Source organism: Trichosurus vulpecula, chromosome 2 (genome assembly GCF_011100635.1).
Source record: "Trichosurus vulpecula isolate mTriVul1 chromosome 2, mTriVul1.pri, whole genome shotgun sequence".
Lineage (NCBI taxonomy): Eukaryota > Metazoa > Chordata > Mammalia > Diprotodontia > Phalangeridae > Trichosurus > Trichosurus vulpecula.
This window is the reverse complement of record NC_050574.1, coordinates 202,006,818-202,025,474: the sequence shown is the minus strand read 5'-3', so window position 1 is coordinate 202,025,474 and position 18,657 is coordinate 202,006,818. Positions and strand designations below refer to the sequence as shown.

General features: G+C 41.1%; 1 protein-coding gene across 3 annotated transcripts in view; it reads right to left on the bottom strand.

The window, feature by feature from the left end:
• The window catches only part of FMNL2 (formin like 2), a 366,341-nt gene that overhangs the window by 27,145 nt on the left and 320,539 nt on the right, over positions 1-18,657 (bottom strand). For all 3 annotated transcript variants that reach the window (XM_036743438.1, XM_036743440.1, XM_036743439.1), the window contains exons 10-15: positions 17,332-17,406; positions 13,866-13,976; positions 11,660-11,809; positions 6,930-7,031; positions 4,901-5,219; positions 2,362-2,553 (exon numbers count right to left, since the gene is read on the bottom strand). In XM_036743438.1, the coding sequence (XP_036599333.1) occupies positions 2,362-2,553; positions 4,901-5,219; positions 6,930-7,031; positions 11,660-11,809; positions 13,866-13,976; positions 17,332-17,406 (949 nt within the window). The remainder of the gene's footprint in view (positions 1-2,361; positions 2,554-4,900; positions 5,220-6,929; positions 7,032-11,659; positions 11,810-13,865; positions 13,977-17,331; positions 17,407-18,657) is intronic.

Below are 18,657 nucleotides of genomic sequence, written 5' to 3'. Positions count from 1 at the left end.
ATATGGGCTTTTATAAAAGCCTTCTTCCAACCCAACCTGGCCTTTATCTAAAAGGAAAACACTCCACTGTTGCTACATATGAGGGTATGGCCTGCTGTTTCCTGTGCTGTCAAAGTCCTAATGAATTCTGAGTTGCCACCAGATTCACGATAGGGACAAGTCTATGCCAAACAGTCCAACCTCTCTGCCTCTCATCATTAAGAAAATTTATTCTGATAGACCTCCAAAACACACGGAGAGAAATGGGTAATGAAAACGCCAGCCACACATACTACAAATCTAATAAGATGCCACCAGTGCTAATGGACACTATTACCCACCAGGGCATTGGGCATGGGCAATCAGGGGTTAAGCAACTCCTTAAGCAATCTCTCAATTCCACAAGCTAGTGACCCATAATTTGGAGGCCCTGCTACCCGTTCACATCCTTCTAAATGACAACTGGCATAGTGGAAATAAGACTGATTGTAGCAGCTTTGAAAATAGCTGTGCCCAGACATGAAAATGGCTGAGTGAGAATTAAACTCATAAGGGGCATCTGTGCCCCATGGTAGTATCAAGGAAACTGAGATTACTGGTTTAAATTCTTTTTAAATCATGGGAAGATCAGAGATCACTTAGAAAGTCAATTCACTGAGCCAATGGTCAGCTGGAAGGGAATCCTTCATCTGACCCTCCCTGCCACCAAGCTCATTTGTTCTATCACTGCAGGGCTGAGTGATAATGTTAGGACAAACTCAGGAGGAGAGAGAGGTGAATGTCAGCACATATGGTACTGCATCACACTCTACTAGCCAGAAAAGATTCAGAGCCAAATCAGCAATTCAACAACAGATGCCTCTCACAACTTGGGTGCTCTTTTCATAATGCTCTAATGGAAAGCCTAATTAGGAAGCTCAGGTATGCATGAGGGGTTATAGTATTTCACATGTGATCATTAAGACAGGCCTGTCAGCTAAATGGATTCCAAGGGGCTGGTTCTGGTGGAGGTTTTGGAGGCTGTCATTCTTAAAAAACATTCCGTCATCCACCAGGTCCGTGATGAATCAGCTTCTCCGTCCTTTTCTCTTTCAGAAGAAAGAAAAATTCTAGGAGAAAGTGGTAGATTGGAAGAATATGAAGAGGAGAAATAAGTCGTGCATTTCTTATGAATATTTTGGGCAAGGTCCTCCACCTACCTCTTTAATAAAAGCTACATAAAAGGAAGGGTAAAACCCAATAGTAGTGGTCTGATGATGCCCGAGTTTGGTGGTAGCAAATTTGTGCTACCAAAAGGGATGAGCCAAGTAGTCCTAATGGCCTCCTGGTGACATGGTTAAGCACTTTTTAAGGGATTAGGAGTTTGAACATGCACTGTTATGTGTATGGCTTTTCCGGGATACTGTTGCCTTATGGGCTTTGGGCAGGAAATTGAGAGATGGAAGCTAGGGTAGTGAAGTTTCATCCTCCAGAAAAAGCCCAAACAGGTGCAGATGGCCAGGTGGGGAAAACCCCAACAGAGCCAGGTGAGACAGGCCTATTTGTCAGAATAACGTCCAACCTCTTGAAGCTGATCTGGGCGGGAAACACTCTCTTATTCTACACAGCAGGTGAGGCTCAGAGCAAGTCTGAACACCCAAATGTGTGTGCACCTGTGAAAGGCGTGCTGACTGGTAAAATAGATTCCATTTCCTAAAGAAAAACAGTCCTGTGAGTCAAAATTAAGGATTTATATTTCAAAGCTTAAGGGTAATCTATAGAAAATATTTCTGATAAAGAAAGAAGCATAGAATTTACTTTTTTTTTCTTACTGCCTCCTGGTAAAGCTACATGTAACATGAATTCTTCTAAGGCAGCTGAAGGAGCTGAGAGAGGCTGCTTATTGGCAATCCTTGATCCATGGGAGCAAACTCTAATGCACTCAAATAAACTAATGTGATGCCTAAGGGTCTACAATATGCAATTACTGTGAGCTCTTTCTTCTCTGAAAGCACCTAGATAGGCTTTGCAGGAAGTAGCCACGCAAAAAAAAAATATATTTGCTATGTGAATGAACAAAAGTGTATTCACCTCTGAACCTGGACGTTATCCCCTTCCATTGGCTTTGGCCATAGCAGTTGGGGAGGACTTGAACATCTGAGAGGCAGACTTATGAGAGTTCATGGACCATCTAGAAAACAAATTTGGCCCTAGAGAGAAGAGTATCGCTTGGGAATGGACAAAATAATAGCTAATGACATTCTAACAGCAGGCATTTTCATTCCAAGCCATGAACTACCAAGGTTCCTTCAAATATGACTCCTGTCCTCTGGGAGAACACATCAAAAAAAAAAAAAAAGCAAAGCAAAGGGATCCTCCTCTAGACTAATTCCACAATCTTACCTGCTAATCCTGAGTTGAAAACCACTGTGGGGGAAGCTGTGCCAGGCAGTGGGGGTGCCGATGGAGGAGGCGGGGGTGGTAGAGGAGCTGGTGGAGTGTCAGCAGCTGGTCCTGGGAGAGGAGGTGGTGGAGGTGGTGGTGGGGGCGGAGGAGGGGGTGGTGGCACAGGTGCTGTCACTGGGCCATTTTGTACTAACAGGAGGAAAGAAGAAATGATTTAATTGACAAGGTGGCACACAAATGAGAAGGTTTACTCTTCAGGATCTTCTCTCAGCATGACTGAAAGCAAATATCTAAGGCAGGAAGTTCTTAATCTTTTTGTATCAAGATCCCCTTTGGCAGTCTGGTGAAGACTATGAATCCCTTTTCAGAAGAATTTTTTAAATAATCAAAGGAAATGCAAAATTTTCAGTTAAAGGTTAGGGAAAATAAAGATATAATTGTTTCCCCCAAGTTCACAGGTCCCCTGAAAGCTATTCATGAACCCCAGGTTAAGACAGTTGATTTAAGGAGGATAGCAAGTTTCCAATGGATTCTCACTGCATTAAAACTTCTGAAGTCAAAGAGTAACAAAAAGAGATGAATTAGACAAGCATTTTAAAGCCCTCAAATGTAAGAGGCAAAGAATATGTCCCGTATGTGGTATGACTACAAAACAATTGGACAGTTAATTTATCTTTAACACACTCTGCCACTTCCAGGACCATTTAAGTCAAAATTGTACAATTCTTTGTGATGTGCAAGTTCTTAAGGGCCATGATGTCTGCATGTAAACTGTCAGAACCTACAAAGCAGGAAAAGTTCTGGGGTGGGCCTGGCGGTACTGATTGGTCTGTTGTGCAAGGATCAGCCAAGCTAAATTCAGAGAGGCACACCCCTGGGGTAGTAACCAAGTGAGCTGTTCTATCTAAAGCAGCTCATTAACACCAACCGTCTACTAGGCCACAGAGGAGGTTACAGTCTGCACCGACAAAAAGCATCCCCAGAGCAATGAAGCTTTGAACAAGTATACCAGAATTTATATATCCAAATGTACCTGATGAAGTGGTCTTGGAAAACCTACACACTTACTGCAATGATTCCGCCACTGTTTCATCCCTCCTTCATTCTGCCCCCCTACCCCTAAAAAATACTCCTGAAACTTCCTCCTGGAAGCTGCCCAAGAACCAGTTTAAATTCTCCCACCTCCACACATTCTCTGATTGCTGTGTAATAATAGCTAGCCTTTACATAAGTTTGCAAAACACTTCAAATATTATCTCTTTGGACGTTCAACAACCTTGGGAGGTAGGGGCTATCATTAGTCCTATTTTACAGATGAAGAAACTGAGGCTGAAAGCAGTTAAGGGTCACACAACTAGTAAGGGTCTGGGAAGGGATCTGAACTCAGGTTTATCCTGACTCGAAAGTCCAGTGCTTTTACACGCTGTACTGCCCAGATGCCTCATTTCTGACACCAAACTGTAAAAGCAGACCTTAAGTATCCAGTTACTTATTAGACTTGACTTTGAATTATTCTTGGCTATTTCTAAATATAAAGAAATTCAAGTGCATGATGTGAAAATATCAAGGGTTATCAACGAGGAAGATATTCAAAATAACAATAACATTATTTATATATGCGTACATATATTTATATAGTGCCTTAAAGTTTACAAAGTACTCTTTTTAAAACAATCCTGAGGTAGGCAATACAAACAAGATTGGCCTCACTTTATAGAGGAGAAAATTGAAGTTCTGGGAAGTTAACCACCTTGCCCATGGTCATGCAGGCACTAAGTGGGCAGGCGGGGATTCAAATCCAAGGCCTCCTTAACTCCTACGCTAGAGCTTTCTCCCAGCTGCACCACAAAGCACATTCTGAAGATAATTTTAAAAGAGGAATTCAAGAGGTAACTCCTGTGAATGGGGCCAATGGTTAGATGGCTATTCCTATTCAGTTGTTTCAGTTTTGTCTGTCTCTTGTGACCCCATTTTGGATTTCTTAGCAAAGAGACTGCAGGGATTTGTCATTTCCTTCTCACACTCATTTTACATATGAGGAAACTGAGGCAAACAGGGTTAAATGCCTGACCCAGGGTCACACAGCTACTAAAAGTTTAAGGCTAGATTTGAACTCAGGAAGATGAGTCTTCATGACTCCAGGTTCAGAGCTCTATCCACTGTGCCACCTAGCTGTCCTGGTTAGATGGTTATGATCTGTTAAGTTTCTTTTCCTTCTTTCTTTTTTTTAAAATCGGTCACATTACTTTACCTTTGCCAGTCATATCTTGTATGTGCTGCACAGTGCTCAGGGCACTGTGAACATTCAAATATTGCACAAGATTTTTATTTTTTAATTTAAGGCATTCTTTACATGAGAACACAATAATAGCAAAAGAAAGACCAAATTTTTAAAAATGGGGCTACCTCTTTAACCCCTTGCCCTTTAGAGGCTTGCCAAAGGTGAGACTATGAACTCTCAAGACTGTTACAGATAAGAAGTCCAGCAATGACCTTTCTGCTCCTGCTACTAATTTCAGTTCTTGGGGCTTCTTACCTGTTTCTGATGCTGCTGTGGATGGAGGGAGCGGTGGGGGCGGTGGTGGTGATGGTACTGAGGAAGGGGTTCCAGAGACTTGTCCCACGTAAGCATTAGGATTAGTTGTTGCCTCTGACCCTGCCGGCAATGTCCCAGAGGCTACAACTGGCAGGATTGAGATGTCCCCATCCCCTTTCTTCTGAATTTTAATGGTCCCTTGTTTCTCCAGTTCATGAATCTTTTTTTCCAGGGTAGACTGCCTTTGAATGGCTTCTTCTTTTTCTTTGACCATTTTTCTCAATGTGTGAACTTGGGTGTTTGCATCTTTGTAGATTTCCTGCAAAAAAACCAGTCAAGAACCTGTGACAGGAGAACCAAGACTGCTAGCAGCATTGCACTGGGGAACAACTGAGAGGGTGGCCCCTGTGAAGGAACATTTCTAAAATCTGAAGGTGAAGATATAGATGCCAATATAAATTATGTAGAGCTCTACAAGAACAAGAAAAGTGCTCATTACTGATATTCAATATGCAGCATATTTTAGTCCAGTGTTAATTTGTATGTAATAGCACTATACACTACAACAGTCAATTGCCAATTAGCCATGGGTGGAAAAGAAGCAGAGCACAGATCATCCAAAAATAATTACAAATTTTCGGTTGACTTTGGAACAAATCGTATGATTTTCTTTTTTCAAATACCTAATTGTCTTTCCTAATTGTGCTTTGCATCAGTTAATTATAAAATTAGGTTTCCCTTCCCAGGATTATACTAGGTGAAAAACGAGGGAGACGGCCCAAGAAGCAAGCTGGAGGGAAGCCAGGCTGGATTCAAAATATACCCAGGGATATCGCACAAAATAGATCATCTGTTCATGAATAATCAGAGGTTGACTGCCCTTGGTTTGTTGCATAGATCCTTATAATTTCTCTCTGGCCAAGATTCAGAGCTTACTGTTGCTTATCCTCATTTTCTACATGGTGATGTAGATAACAAAGTAATTCAAAGACTGTCATTTCTAGAGTCCAGGTTTTAAACAGAAAAGAAAGTTCCTACCACTTTAAGCAAATGAAACCCTTCTCCCCCAACTTCAGTGCCTTCTTAGGGGGGCCTGAAGAGGGCCCTGGGAGAAAGTTCATCCCTTGCACAGATCTTTCTTGCAGGGACTTGCATGTGTGATCTCTTAGCCTAGACCTCCAGCAGACAGTCAAACATTCTTCACACCCTGTCTACTATTAACAGTGTGGGGATCTCAATGTGAATTAAGTCCATATGTTAAAACTTGGTTTCTATGGTGTGCCAGAAAGTAAACTTGCTGGAGTTAACTACAGGACATATAAAGATATATAGCAAAGTACCTAGACTTGATAATCATTGCATAAGACCTGTGTCATTTTATTAACAGTGGTGTGTGTAAAAAGCAGGCCACAGACTAGAAGCCTTTGACAACCTTTGTCTTTGTATGCTATGCGTAGCTCCAAGCACACAGCTAGCACTTCAGAACTACTTAAATCACCATGGAGAACAAAAGCAATGCCAAATAAAATATCTGAGGTTGTTGATAATAAAAGGGATTTATTTTGAATTTTTTGGTAGATGCCACTGTTATTGTTAAATCAATGTTATGATTTCATTGTTTCCATGGCAGCCAAGAAATCTGGTTTCAAACGGAGTTAAAGAAAAGCAATGCAAAGAAACCTAAATCCTAATAAAAAACAAGTGGCGTCAATCAGATTCACATTGTGTTTATATTTCCAACCAAATGCAATACTGCACACAACTGGCTCATGCCAGTGCCAGATGGGAAAGGAGGGCTAGTGCCAATCCTTCGATAAGAAAATACTGAACTCCTAGTACCATGTTTCACACAGTTAGGTATATCAGCTTTTGATCTACATTTCCACTTACCTGTATGCCATCTCATCCCATAAACATATTATATTATTCCATTCTCTTGAAGATAATTTATTCTACATCCAACTGGATGAAAGCTCAAAATCACCCCCTGGAATTTTGCATCTGGGCAAACTGTCATTGTCACACTTACTCGGACGACATCCAACTCCTTGTTCCTCTGCATAAGCTGTTTTTCCAGTTCCACAATCTTGGCCATGGCTTCATTCTCTGTGTCTTGCAACTTTTCAGACAACTGGAAGAGTTTGAAAAGGAGCCACATCACTATACCACATGGTCAAGATACACAAAGAGTTACCTGCTTCTTACTATGTTATCCTGCCTTGGGACAGTGATTCTCAAAACGTATGATCAGTAGACCATGAGAGTTTTCCAAGTCATCATTGGATTATCACAGATTATTAAGATTTATAGTATGACTATGTCTGTTTTTTCTATGGGCAAGTATAATCACTTATGATAATTATGAATAGAAATGCGTTCATGAGTATTTCATCAAAAGCGGTCTTCTTTCTATTCGTTCTGATGAAGAACAATGACCTATGGGGTTTCCTGCCCCTACTAAAGTGGGCCAAGAGGTATTTGAAAATTGTTGATTTGGGAAACTTTTGGCACCTAGAATAACAGTTATCGTAGCTTAGGATCTACCCAAAAACTAAAGTCATACTTCTGGAGGGCGGCCCAGATAAAGGCCTAACTTGATGAGTCTAGACATAAATGTAGGTTCACCAATTCAGCTTAATAAGCATTCATGAATACCATTAGCTACGAGGTACTGTAATAGGCACTGAGGACACGATGACAAAAACAGAAAAATAGTCCAACTCAACAAGCTTTCATTTTTCTGATGGGGAACAAATATACCTGGATAATCAAATACAAAATATATGCCAAGTAATTCTGGTATAGGGGATGCTAACAATGAAAAAGGTCATATGGCATGACATTTGAGATACAACTTGAGTGGAAGATGGGATTCTAAAAGGTGGAGGCAGGTAAGAAATGCATTTCTGGCATGAGACCTATGCAAAGATAAGGAAGCAGGAGACTGAATGCTAAACACATGGAAAAGCAAGTAAGACATTCTGTACAGAATGCAGAGGGCCATGGGTTATCTTAAGGATACAGAGTAAGTGATGCTAGCAGCAGTTTTATAGGAGGGGGGGAGATTCCATCAGTCAAAGAACTGCTTTAAAATGAAGTACTGATAGCTTCTTTCAGTTTCCTAGGTCTCCCTGCTAATGAAAAGTATGCCACCTCTCTTTTTTAGACTGATTTACAACCCGAAAATTAAATATGGAAGATAATGATTGGAAACAAAGAGACAGACACAACACACACAGACACAGAGAGAGCAATGGGAAGAGGAAAGAGAGAAGGAAGAGAGGGAAAAATGAGAATTTACAATGCTACTCTTTGGAATGGAGGTCTTTCAGGAAGGAAATACTGAGACTGAATTCACATTCTGAGGATGGTGTGCCAACTAAGTGACTGTATCATTTAGATATATAGGGAGGTGTTACTGACTCATCTACTTGGTTTAAATACGAGCAGTAAAGATGCCCCATTTTCAGCTTGCTTTGATGTGCTGTAAGGGTGCAATGGTCGGAGGCAACAGTATTCCTGTAAGGAGGGAAAATGCTTCAGGAGAAAGAAAATAGAACTTTAATTTGCATAACATTGAAAGAAACTTCACTTCTTGTCAATAGCTCATATTTACCCATGAAAGGGTCTCATAGGGCTTTTAGTTAGGTTCCAATTTTCCCCTAAACGTAAGCAGTCTGAGATGAGTTGCTCTCCTCCCACTTCTAAAAGGATATTTCCTTCTCATCTTGAAGCAATCAAAACAGGCAGACAAACATAGCATCATAAGATCGTAGGTTTAGAGATGGAGGGGCCTTTAGAGACCATCGATTGCAATCTCCTCATTTGACAGATGTGGAAGCTAAAGTACAGGACCAGGATCATCCAGCTAGTAAGTGTCTAAGAGTGGGATATGAACCCAAGAATTCCTGACTTCAAGACCAATCTCCAAAATATTACACACTATGTAGTGCCATGGACAGCTAGATGGTACAATGAATAGAATGCTGGGCCTGGAGTCAGGAAGACTTATCTTCCTGAGTTCAAATCTGGCCTCGGACACTCACTAGCTGTGTGACCCTGGGAAAGTCACTTAACTCTGTTTGCCTCAGTTTCTTCATCTCATAAAATGAGCTGTAGAAGGAAATGGCAAAACCACTCCAGTATCCTTGCCAAGAAAACCCCAAATAGGGTGATGAAGAGTTGGCTACAACTGAAATGACAGACAATTACAACAAATATAGCACCTTATACATCAAAAAGTGTTTCTCTCACAACAACTCTGTGAGGCATTGATATTACAAATATTGTTTTTTCTATTGTGGGGTAGGGGGAGAGCTGGGACTTGGACTTCTGATTTCATTGTTAAGGCAAATTCATGAAGATTGGCAATTCATAGGTAATTAAGAGTTTTCAAGTTTCCTGAGGGTACTAAGAGATGAACTCGACCAGAGCAGACACAATTATTTAATGTCTGAGGCAGGTCTTCAATGTAGGTTTTCCCAATTCTAAGGTTGGCCATCCCCATTTTACAGACAAGGAAGAAGAGGCTCAGAGAAGCTGTGAATGCAAAGACTAAATTCGAACTCAGGTCTTTTGACATCAAGCACAGGACTTCATTATACTACATAGGTTCTCAAAATTAAGCCTTGCATTTTAGAGGTCCTAGTTTGACTCCTCAGTCTGCCTGCATTCAAATGAAAAGCCACCTAGACTTTCTCAAACTGTTTCTGCTTTAGTGCACATGTTCGTGCAAGAAGCCACAAGAACTCCAAGTACATTTGTATACAACACTAAATGGTGCTCTGCCCTCCCATGAGGAATTTGTAATTTCTACACAAATGAGAATTTCTGGTCCATAAGACAACACTTTATGGCTCAGGTTACCAAGTGATTCCAGCTGGAGCTTCAAATTAAATGAAACAAATAATGTGGGGCCCATTCACATTCTCATCAAGTTAACTTTAGTTAGCAGCAACATTGCCTTCTGTGAAAACTCTCAGCCTCAGAAGGGAGAGATGGTCTCCAGTCCTGGACTTCATCCCCATGCCCTCTGGACTCTCATCATTCTACAAGATACATCAGCCCTGAATCTCACACCTCCCCAGTACCAGCTACTCTTCCTTCCCTCATGTCAGAGAGGATGGAGAGTGATGTGGAGAGCCTCTCCCAGATCCTCCACTTAAGGTGGGGGCAGCAATCTTATCATTTCCCCCTAAGCTACACTCCTAGATTTTCTCATGCCCCCTCAGCAGGCACCCTTCCCCCCTTCCTCTCTTTTAGCTTTTTTTTTAATGTGTTGGCTTTCCAATGTAAATTGTGAGCTCTCTGAGGACAGGAACTGTTTTTTGCCTTTCTCTGAATCCCAAGCACTTAGCACAGTGCCTGGCACATAGCAATACTTAATAAATGTATGGAAACAGGTCAATTTTATCCAAAGAAAAGAATCAAGAGACGGGCCTATTGATTTCTTTGAATATTATATCACTGAACCAAATCCATTCATGTCTTAAAACAAGTGCCTGGCAGAAATGGGAAGGTGCTCAGCGTGGTACAGATGATTTGTGATGTATGCAGAATCACAGATATAGAGCATAAAGGTAGAAGGCCTTCATTTTAAGATAGAGGAATCTGAGTCAAATGACAGGTAGCAGTACCTAGCACAGGTGGGATCTAAAGCCAAGTCCTTGACTCCAAATCTAGAACTCTTTCCACTAACCCCCATGCAACTCTCTTCATAGACTCTTATGTACAAATTCATGGGACTGTGATTTACAACAATCACATAAGTTCATACATGAGTTGTATTTTTTTCAGTCTTCTTGGTTCTATCACCTCCCTCTCCTACAGCTGCCATCAAAGAGTTAAGATCATAGAATCATAGATCCAGAGCTAGAAATCACCTCAGAGGTGATCTAGTCTTACCTGTACTTTTTATCAATGAGGAGAATGAGGCCCATTAAAGTTAAGTGACTTTACCCATGATACAGAGACACTAAGCATCAGAGGTGGAATTTGAACCCAGATCCTTTGATTCAAGAGCCAAAGCTCCTTCTACTTGCTGAACTACAGCTCTTGCCTAGTCTGCCTTGGTCAAAGTAAGCCTATTTCAGAATAGGAAAACTTGCCTACTTGGAATGAAATCCCTGGAATCTTTGTTGTTCTTGTTCAATGTGTACGATTCTCCATGACCCCATTTGGGGTTTTCTTGGCAGAGATACTGGAGTACTTTATCATTTCCTTCTCCAATTTAAGGCAAACAGAGTTTAGTGATTTGCCCAGGGTCACGCAGCTAGTAAGTATCTGAGGTGAGATTTGAACTCAGGGAGAAGTCTTCCAGACTCCAAGCCAGTCACACACTCCACTACACCACCTAGCTGCCCACGGCACTACAGAAGTGTGTAATAGGGGGCAGCTGGGTGGTGCAGTGACTAGAGCACTAGCACTGGAGTTGGGAGGACCTGAGTTCAAATATGACCTCAGACACTTGACACACTTACTAGATGCGTGACCTTGGGCAAGTCATTTAACCCCAACTGCCCTGCCTTCCCCCCTCCAAAAAAAAAAGAAGTGTGTAATATCTGGAATCTACCAGAATGGTTTTCAGTGTTCCCCCTCAGATGGTCCTGGGCCCCAACTACCCTTCTACTCTCTTCCCTCACTCTGCATGTTCATTTCCTGGAAGATCCATCTTGTTCCCAATTTTAATCACAGTGAAACATGAGTGAGGCCTGTTTTTGTTCCTCTTCTTGGGGAGGACGGGGGGGGGGGGGTATTTACATGAGAAATGTTTTCTTCCAGTTCTTCGACCCTCTCCAAGGCTGCATTCTTGGTTTCTGCATCTTCCAGCAAAGCTCCCACATCAAACACATTGTCCAGGTAAGCCTGAATCTGCACCTGCAGCTTGTCACTTTCTGTATGTTTCAGCTTCTGAAATTCAAAGCACATAGTCAGCAATATAGGCTTGGAAAGAGAAGGCAAACAGCGGGCACCCATTCCACATGTTTCGTTTGTTCTGTTGGCCTTCCCTCAGCCCCTCCACATGAGTTACACAGGGTCATCTCCAAGGCCATGTGGTCATTCCTATAGGGATATGGGGCCTAATGAATCAGTGCCCTTCACCCCAATCTGGAATGCTTTTATACAGGTGAAGCAAGGCTAAGATGAAGTATCAAAAACAGCATCGAAGAAGGGGGACAAAGACATCAAAATGGGTAATCCGGAATCTAAGGACATTTTTGTATTGAGCAGGGGTTTCTGGCTGAGTGAAAGGCGGGAGGTTAGATGGCTCGATTGTATATTAGATGAACACCCTCTTGATTACCCCTGAGTCACGACATGGCACCAACCACTACGGTCCCTCAATGCATGGTTCCTAGGAAACTGCTACCAAAGTCACCACAACCAACGGATGCCTCTAAGACTAAGCAAAAAGAACTTGGCCGTTCTTTCCCATACTCAGTGTAAACTATTCCTTGATGCCAATGAGGAGTAAAGAGAGTACTGTATAGAGTGCCGGACTTAGAGGCAGAAAGACTCAAATTAGAATCCTGTCCAGACAGCGACCAGCAGTGTGACCCTGGGCAAGTCACTTAACCTTTCTCAGGTCGGTTTTCTCATCTGTAAAATGGGGATAGTCTCAGAATAGTACTTCATTCTACCCCTAAGAGACCAAAGTCATCAGATGGAGAGTGAGATAGAAGTCTTATACTCTAGGAAAATCCATGCTTCTGGTCCACAAACACCTTCATTTTGTTTCTAAGGACAAGGGGGAAATAAAATTAAGGGAATGGCTACTGTAAGCATTTCTTCCATTCCTTGGGTGTGACTAGGTTCTAGTCCTGCAAGCTTCAGTAAAAAGAAAAATTGCCGAATTAGCTCCTGGCAATTTTCAATTTTAATTTCATGTGTGAAAAATACATTCAACACTAAGGATCAAGATCTATGACCTCTCTGCACTGGGTTGCTTGTATACCCCCACTGGCTTAGCTTGCAGTCTTCTGCCCCTTTGTTTAGAGCCTATGTAATCAGATTAATGAGTGTATGACTAGTAACCAAGATTTAGACAGTTGCAGATAGATGAGAAATCAAAAAGGAAATTTGAGTTTGGGAGCAGTGCTCTAGACTATTCATAAATAAAAAGTCAATACAACTGTTGGGAACAAGCTGATGGCATAATCCACTATGCTTTATAAGCAGATTCTGCAAAGTTATACCCTGTAGATATCCCAGGGGCATTTAGGCTCACTGTCTCAGCCCATTTGGGAAGTTTCAACCAGATTTTCTGAATCAGATTCCAGGAGAATCTAAAGTCTAAAGCAGGATATAGGAACTCCAGGAACAAGGTGGGCACTTTGCAAAGGAGCATGAAGTAATTAAGATATGGGGACATGCATGCCTCTTCACACCCCAGCTCCCAGAATGAAAAACTTCTAAAGCAATAACTGCCATCTAAAATGAAATGTGTTGATTCCTGGATAGGTTTTCCAAGTCACTTCCAGCTTTATCTATATGATATAACCACTTACTATCCACTTGCAGTAGTCACAGTCTTTGGCTTTTACTTCCCAGAAGGTGTCCTGGTGTAGCTCACAGCTTGCACAGTCCAGTAGTCTGGGTTCAGAGTGAGAACAGAGGCTGGACTGGGCCCTTAGAAGCAGCTGCAGCGGCTTAGGGCATGTGTGGGGTTAGCTAACTCTGCTACTAAGAGGCTGCTGCTGGCAAGAGACAGTCTGAGGTCTCAGGAGCTCTGAAAAGGATCCAGCTTTATTGGCAGAGAAACTCCCAGAAGCAGAAGTTCACGCAATGCCCCAATTCGATCCCTTTAGCCAACATGGCAGCAGTTTGCTGGACCATACTGAGGTCCTGATTGGCTGATTAAGAATTGGAGAGTCATCAAATTCCTTTCACTTTGGAAATATGCTAATTAGAAGTGGTCGCATAAATCAAATACCATAGTACAGCCTGTGGTCTCAGTGATACTCACGTCCAAGTATTCATCCAGGCCTAATTTGGTAAATTCATACTGGAGATGAACTCTGAAATTCATGTCTTCCACTGAATGGACTACAATGTTAATGAACTGCATAGATGCCACCTGAAAGGAAATGAACTAGAGGTCAGAAGCACTCCAGCCCCAGCCCCACTATATGCCTTCTCCACCCATTCCTGTGGGGAAGCTTTTCCAAGAAAACAATTTCCCATCTGACAATTTTGCAATCCTATTTTCATTCACTTCTCATCCTTGCCAGTGTATTATGCTGAGCCCTTTAAGCTATCTCCCCCTCTTTAATGAACTCCTAACCACAACTTCATATAAGAGATGATTTTAGTCCCAAATTTCCCATCCGCAAAGACACTTTCTAACCCTAAGACCCTCTCAAAATTAACCAGATCTCCACTGTGGAAAATGCTGTGATATGCTTCAATCAATTCTATTTTCCTTTTGTAATAAAGAAAGATATTTTTACAAAACATACTTAAAGATAACTTGCTATTATTCCCAAGATTGTCATGTAGCACCTTTCTACCAAGAAAGCTTCAGCCCTGGAGGAGAACTTACATTTATTTTCCCTCTAAGAATGATTCTCACCTTCTGGGTTTTATTAATGCTTTCACTGGTACATATTCTTCCTGTAGGTTATACATTGCTTAGTTGTAGTTGCTTTCCTTTAAGGTACATAAACAGTCTCTCAGGCCACAAGGGTACTTATTAGTTGTATAGAATACTACGGAGTAACCCCAGGGCCTAGGAGAGTCTGGTTCCCCACCTGCAAAATGAAGGGACTGGACCACATAACCCCTAAGATTCCTTCCAGCCCCAATAGTCTGCATTTAGATCTAGGCTATTTATTCCATAACTGGTTTGTTGCATGTTTCCACGCTGAATGTGGACAAACCAAGAGAATCTTACTCTACTCACAGAAATCAGAGCTAAAGGGGAACTTGGAGGTCAGTTAGATCAAGTCTCTCATCTTACAGATGAGAAAAGTGATGATCAGAGAGGAGGAAGGACTTGATCAAGGTCATCAAGGTAGCAAAAGGCCAGGATTTGAACCCAAGTTCTCTGACTTCAAATCCTATGCTCTAGATTGTACATGTATGAGCTCTATCAGATTGCTTGCCATCTTTTGGGAGGGCAGGGGGAGGCATGGAATTTCCCAGAAGGAAAAATATCCGGAACTCAAAATCTTATGAAAAATGAATGTTGAAAATTATCTTTACATGTAATTGAAAAAATAAGATGCTATTTACAAATCCTCTGCTCCTTGCAGTTTATACTATTCTAAGGGAAATGATTTTGCATTATACCTTGTAGGAAGTACTTTCTGGTGCTGATGGTATTTAATTAAATCTCATCACCAAGGCAGGTCATACAATGTCCTATTGCTGGAAATTTTAAAGAAAAGGGTCAATAGGTTTAGGGGGTCTTCTCATTGTTCTGTGAATGAGCTCCTCCTTTTTATAAGGAGGTTTAAATGACCTATTGAGGATCCTTCCCTCCAGCCCTCTGATGAGGGCAACTGGAGAAAACAAGAATCCAGCTGCATTTCAGGAGCACCCTTGACTTTCCTTTAACACAAGACTCAGGCTTTCTTTCCCAAAGTGATTTGTTACATACCATTTTAAATAACATGTAGCTCTAGTTAAGACCAGATGGTGGTAGCAGGATTTCAAATGTTCACCTATTTGCTATTAACCATGTACCGCTCTGCACAGCAGAGCTGCCATATTTTTAGTAAGCTCAATGACAAAAGGAAACAATCCCACTAAAGAGCAGAATGAGAAACATAAATTCATTTGTGAGTGAAGGTACAAGCATGCCCTTGGAGATACACATTTCATAGCTTTATGTGAGCAGCTTTCATTCACACAATGCCTGCATATGTACACAATGGAAGGGATGAACACTTTTCTTTTTGCAAGCAAAACAGGCAATCTACTGACATGTAGATGTTCAAACATCCCTAATATAATTAACAATTTTGGCCCAATTAGGAAGGCTCAAAGGGGCTTCTGAATTGGACTAAGACCCCAAACTACTGGGGTGAAATCCAGAGTGTGTACTCTGTACCTCTTTAGAAACCAATGCCAATATTGTTAAAAATTCACTGAAAAGCATTAAGTCATCTCAGTAATTTCCACAGATTAACAAAGAAACTCAGTGTATGGTGAATCCTATCGTCATGTTATAGAAAGGTTTTTAAAGGAGAAGCACACATACTATCAGATTATATACCTTTTCGAAGCTTCTCTTTTCCTCTCTGATTTAGAGAAGTGATAACAGCAAGAACACACGTACAAACACACACATGCACAAAACTGAGGAACTTTAAGCGGCGAAAATAAAACTATACTATTCTGGAAGTTAAACATCTGTGATGCAGCTTTCCCATAGTTTGCTGTTAACAGTACAAACCACAAGAAATTTCACTAAGGTGAATTGGTCCTTTGTCTGATGTCTCATACCCAGGAATGAATAAAGTGGTGACTTTCCACATGAGTGACCCCAGGTGGCTCAGGGGCTGCCTTGGGGAGTCAAGCCCAGACAATGTCATCTCTGGTCCAGAAGTTTCCCCAGAAGAAACCGAGCCAGGTCATGGAGAATCTGGCAGTCTGGGGCTACTTCTACTCTGAGGTCCTTTACTTTGGAAAATTATGCTCAGTGGTTAACTTATGAGGATCAAGACATTAATTAATGTGGTATCCTATTCTTTTACTGCCTGCTGGTGACTCGGATAGTGTTCCATTATACGTTCTTTCATGTGCACTGGCCTGTTAGAGAAGCCTGGTAAATGACTGATGCCTGAGTGAAACTATCCTGTGTGTATGGAAAAAGGAAGGGGGAAAGGGAGAAGGGGAGCAACGCAAAGCTATTTAAATCTTCCAATACCTTCCAATAAAACTGTAGTCATTGGATTATTAAGAGATGTCTATCAGAAGCTCAAGTTACAAAAATGAATCCTCCATTTGAAATGTTTATCAACATATCCACCTCATATGCCAATGTATTATATCATTCTTTACATCTCGTGGCACCATGATTTTGACGGTTTATACTACCATCAGCTTGGCTAGTACCAACCAGAGAATGCAGATGTTGCTAGATGATACCAGATCTTGCACAAGTGCCATGTCATGACAGATGTAGGATCATGCATGCCTTTGTAGGCAAGAAACACTGGGTCCGAATTCTCTTTTTCCTAACTGTGAATCTTCCTCCAATATGCTGCAAAGTTGCTCCTAGAGTCCTTTTTATGATATCATGCAACATATATGAAACAGCAAAACATAACCAAAGGAAACCGATAAAACAGACATTCTGGGGTCTAACAATAACATGCCGTATTCTTGTTTCATGATGTTTACTATGAATACATCATCTACATGTTTTCCCAAAATGCAGAAACTTTGTGTAACAATACATTCAATTTGTGGCTAAAATAACTTACCATAAAATCTATGTTATTATCTTCATTTCTGAAATGTTCCATCAGCTTCTCAAAGCGCTGTTTTTCTCCACAAACCTGAAAAGACACACATATTTTCACCATGCATGTAAAAATCTCTTTCCCAGGAGTTCCAAAATCACATTCAGAAATGATTAGAATTAACAGGCCTTTCCACAAAGTTGGTATTTTTTCTCTTTTCTCATACTATTCTTCTCTAGGCTGCCCTAACTCCCATATCTAAATGTGGGCCAGGTTAAAAGTATCACAAAGCAATATTAAGTTTTCTCTGCATGTTGCTTTGATATTCCAAAACTCTTTTTCAATCTGTTTTTGTTTCATTGGCTGCCTATGTGGACCACCTAATTCTGAAATATGTGCCTAGACCCTAGAAAATTGTTACATGGTAGAAAAACAAAGAGCAGAAGTGTTTGTAAAATCATTTCTAAAATTCTTGCTTCTCAAAATGCTCAGACTCTTAGGGATGACTCTGAGACGGATTCTCCCAGGAGGAGTCAATTAGGCATATTTGAAAGTGTATTAACCCTTTTAGTCCATGTATCACTGCAGTACAGGAGAGCACTCCACTAAGTATTATCCCTAAGTAGTAGGGGCTTGAAGTGTATGCACATAGCTCAATAATGAACATGTTAGAGGACTGTATTTTAAAATTGAACTTCTCATGATAGCCAACTATGTCAGTCAGCCAATCAATAATGTATTAAACATTTTGTGTCCCTGCCCTCAAGGATTTTACAATCTAGTAAGGGTAACATCACATAAATCAATAGATATATGTAAGATACAGAGAGTCGATGGCAAATGATTTCAGAAAGAAAGATTCTAGCATCTGAGAAGCCCAGGAAAAACCTCCTGCAGCAGGCAAAACTTAAATCTTGAAAGAAGCCAAGGATTCTAAGAGGCAGAGGTGAAAGCAGAAAGGATTTCAAGTATAGTGGATGAGTCTGAGCCAATGCAAAACTAAATTATGGAAGGGTGGAATGTTGAGTTCAAAGAACAGACAAGTGGGAACAGTATGGCTAGCTAGATCACAAAGCATGTGGAGGGAAGAAAAGCGTAGGAAGACTCTACTAAGCACCAAGATGAGATAGAGTAAGTGGTTTTGCACTGCAACCTTACAGAGACCTCCTCTAGTCATCAAAAAGCCTCTTTAAAAGTTCAAATGAAACGTAATGGTTCTTTTTTTTGTTGACTTCCTCATATCTCCTTTTTCTACACATATCGCATCTCTAAAAGCTGATACTAACGGATATCACTAATAGCTGTTAACAGGTCACAGATTTAATCCGAGGGTTCCTATCTGTAAAG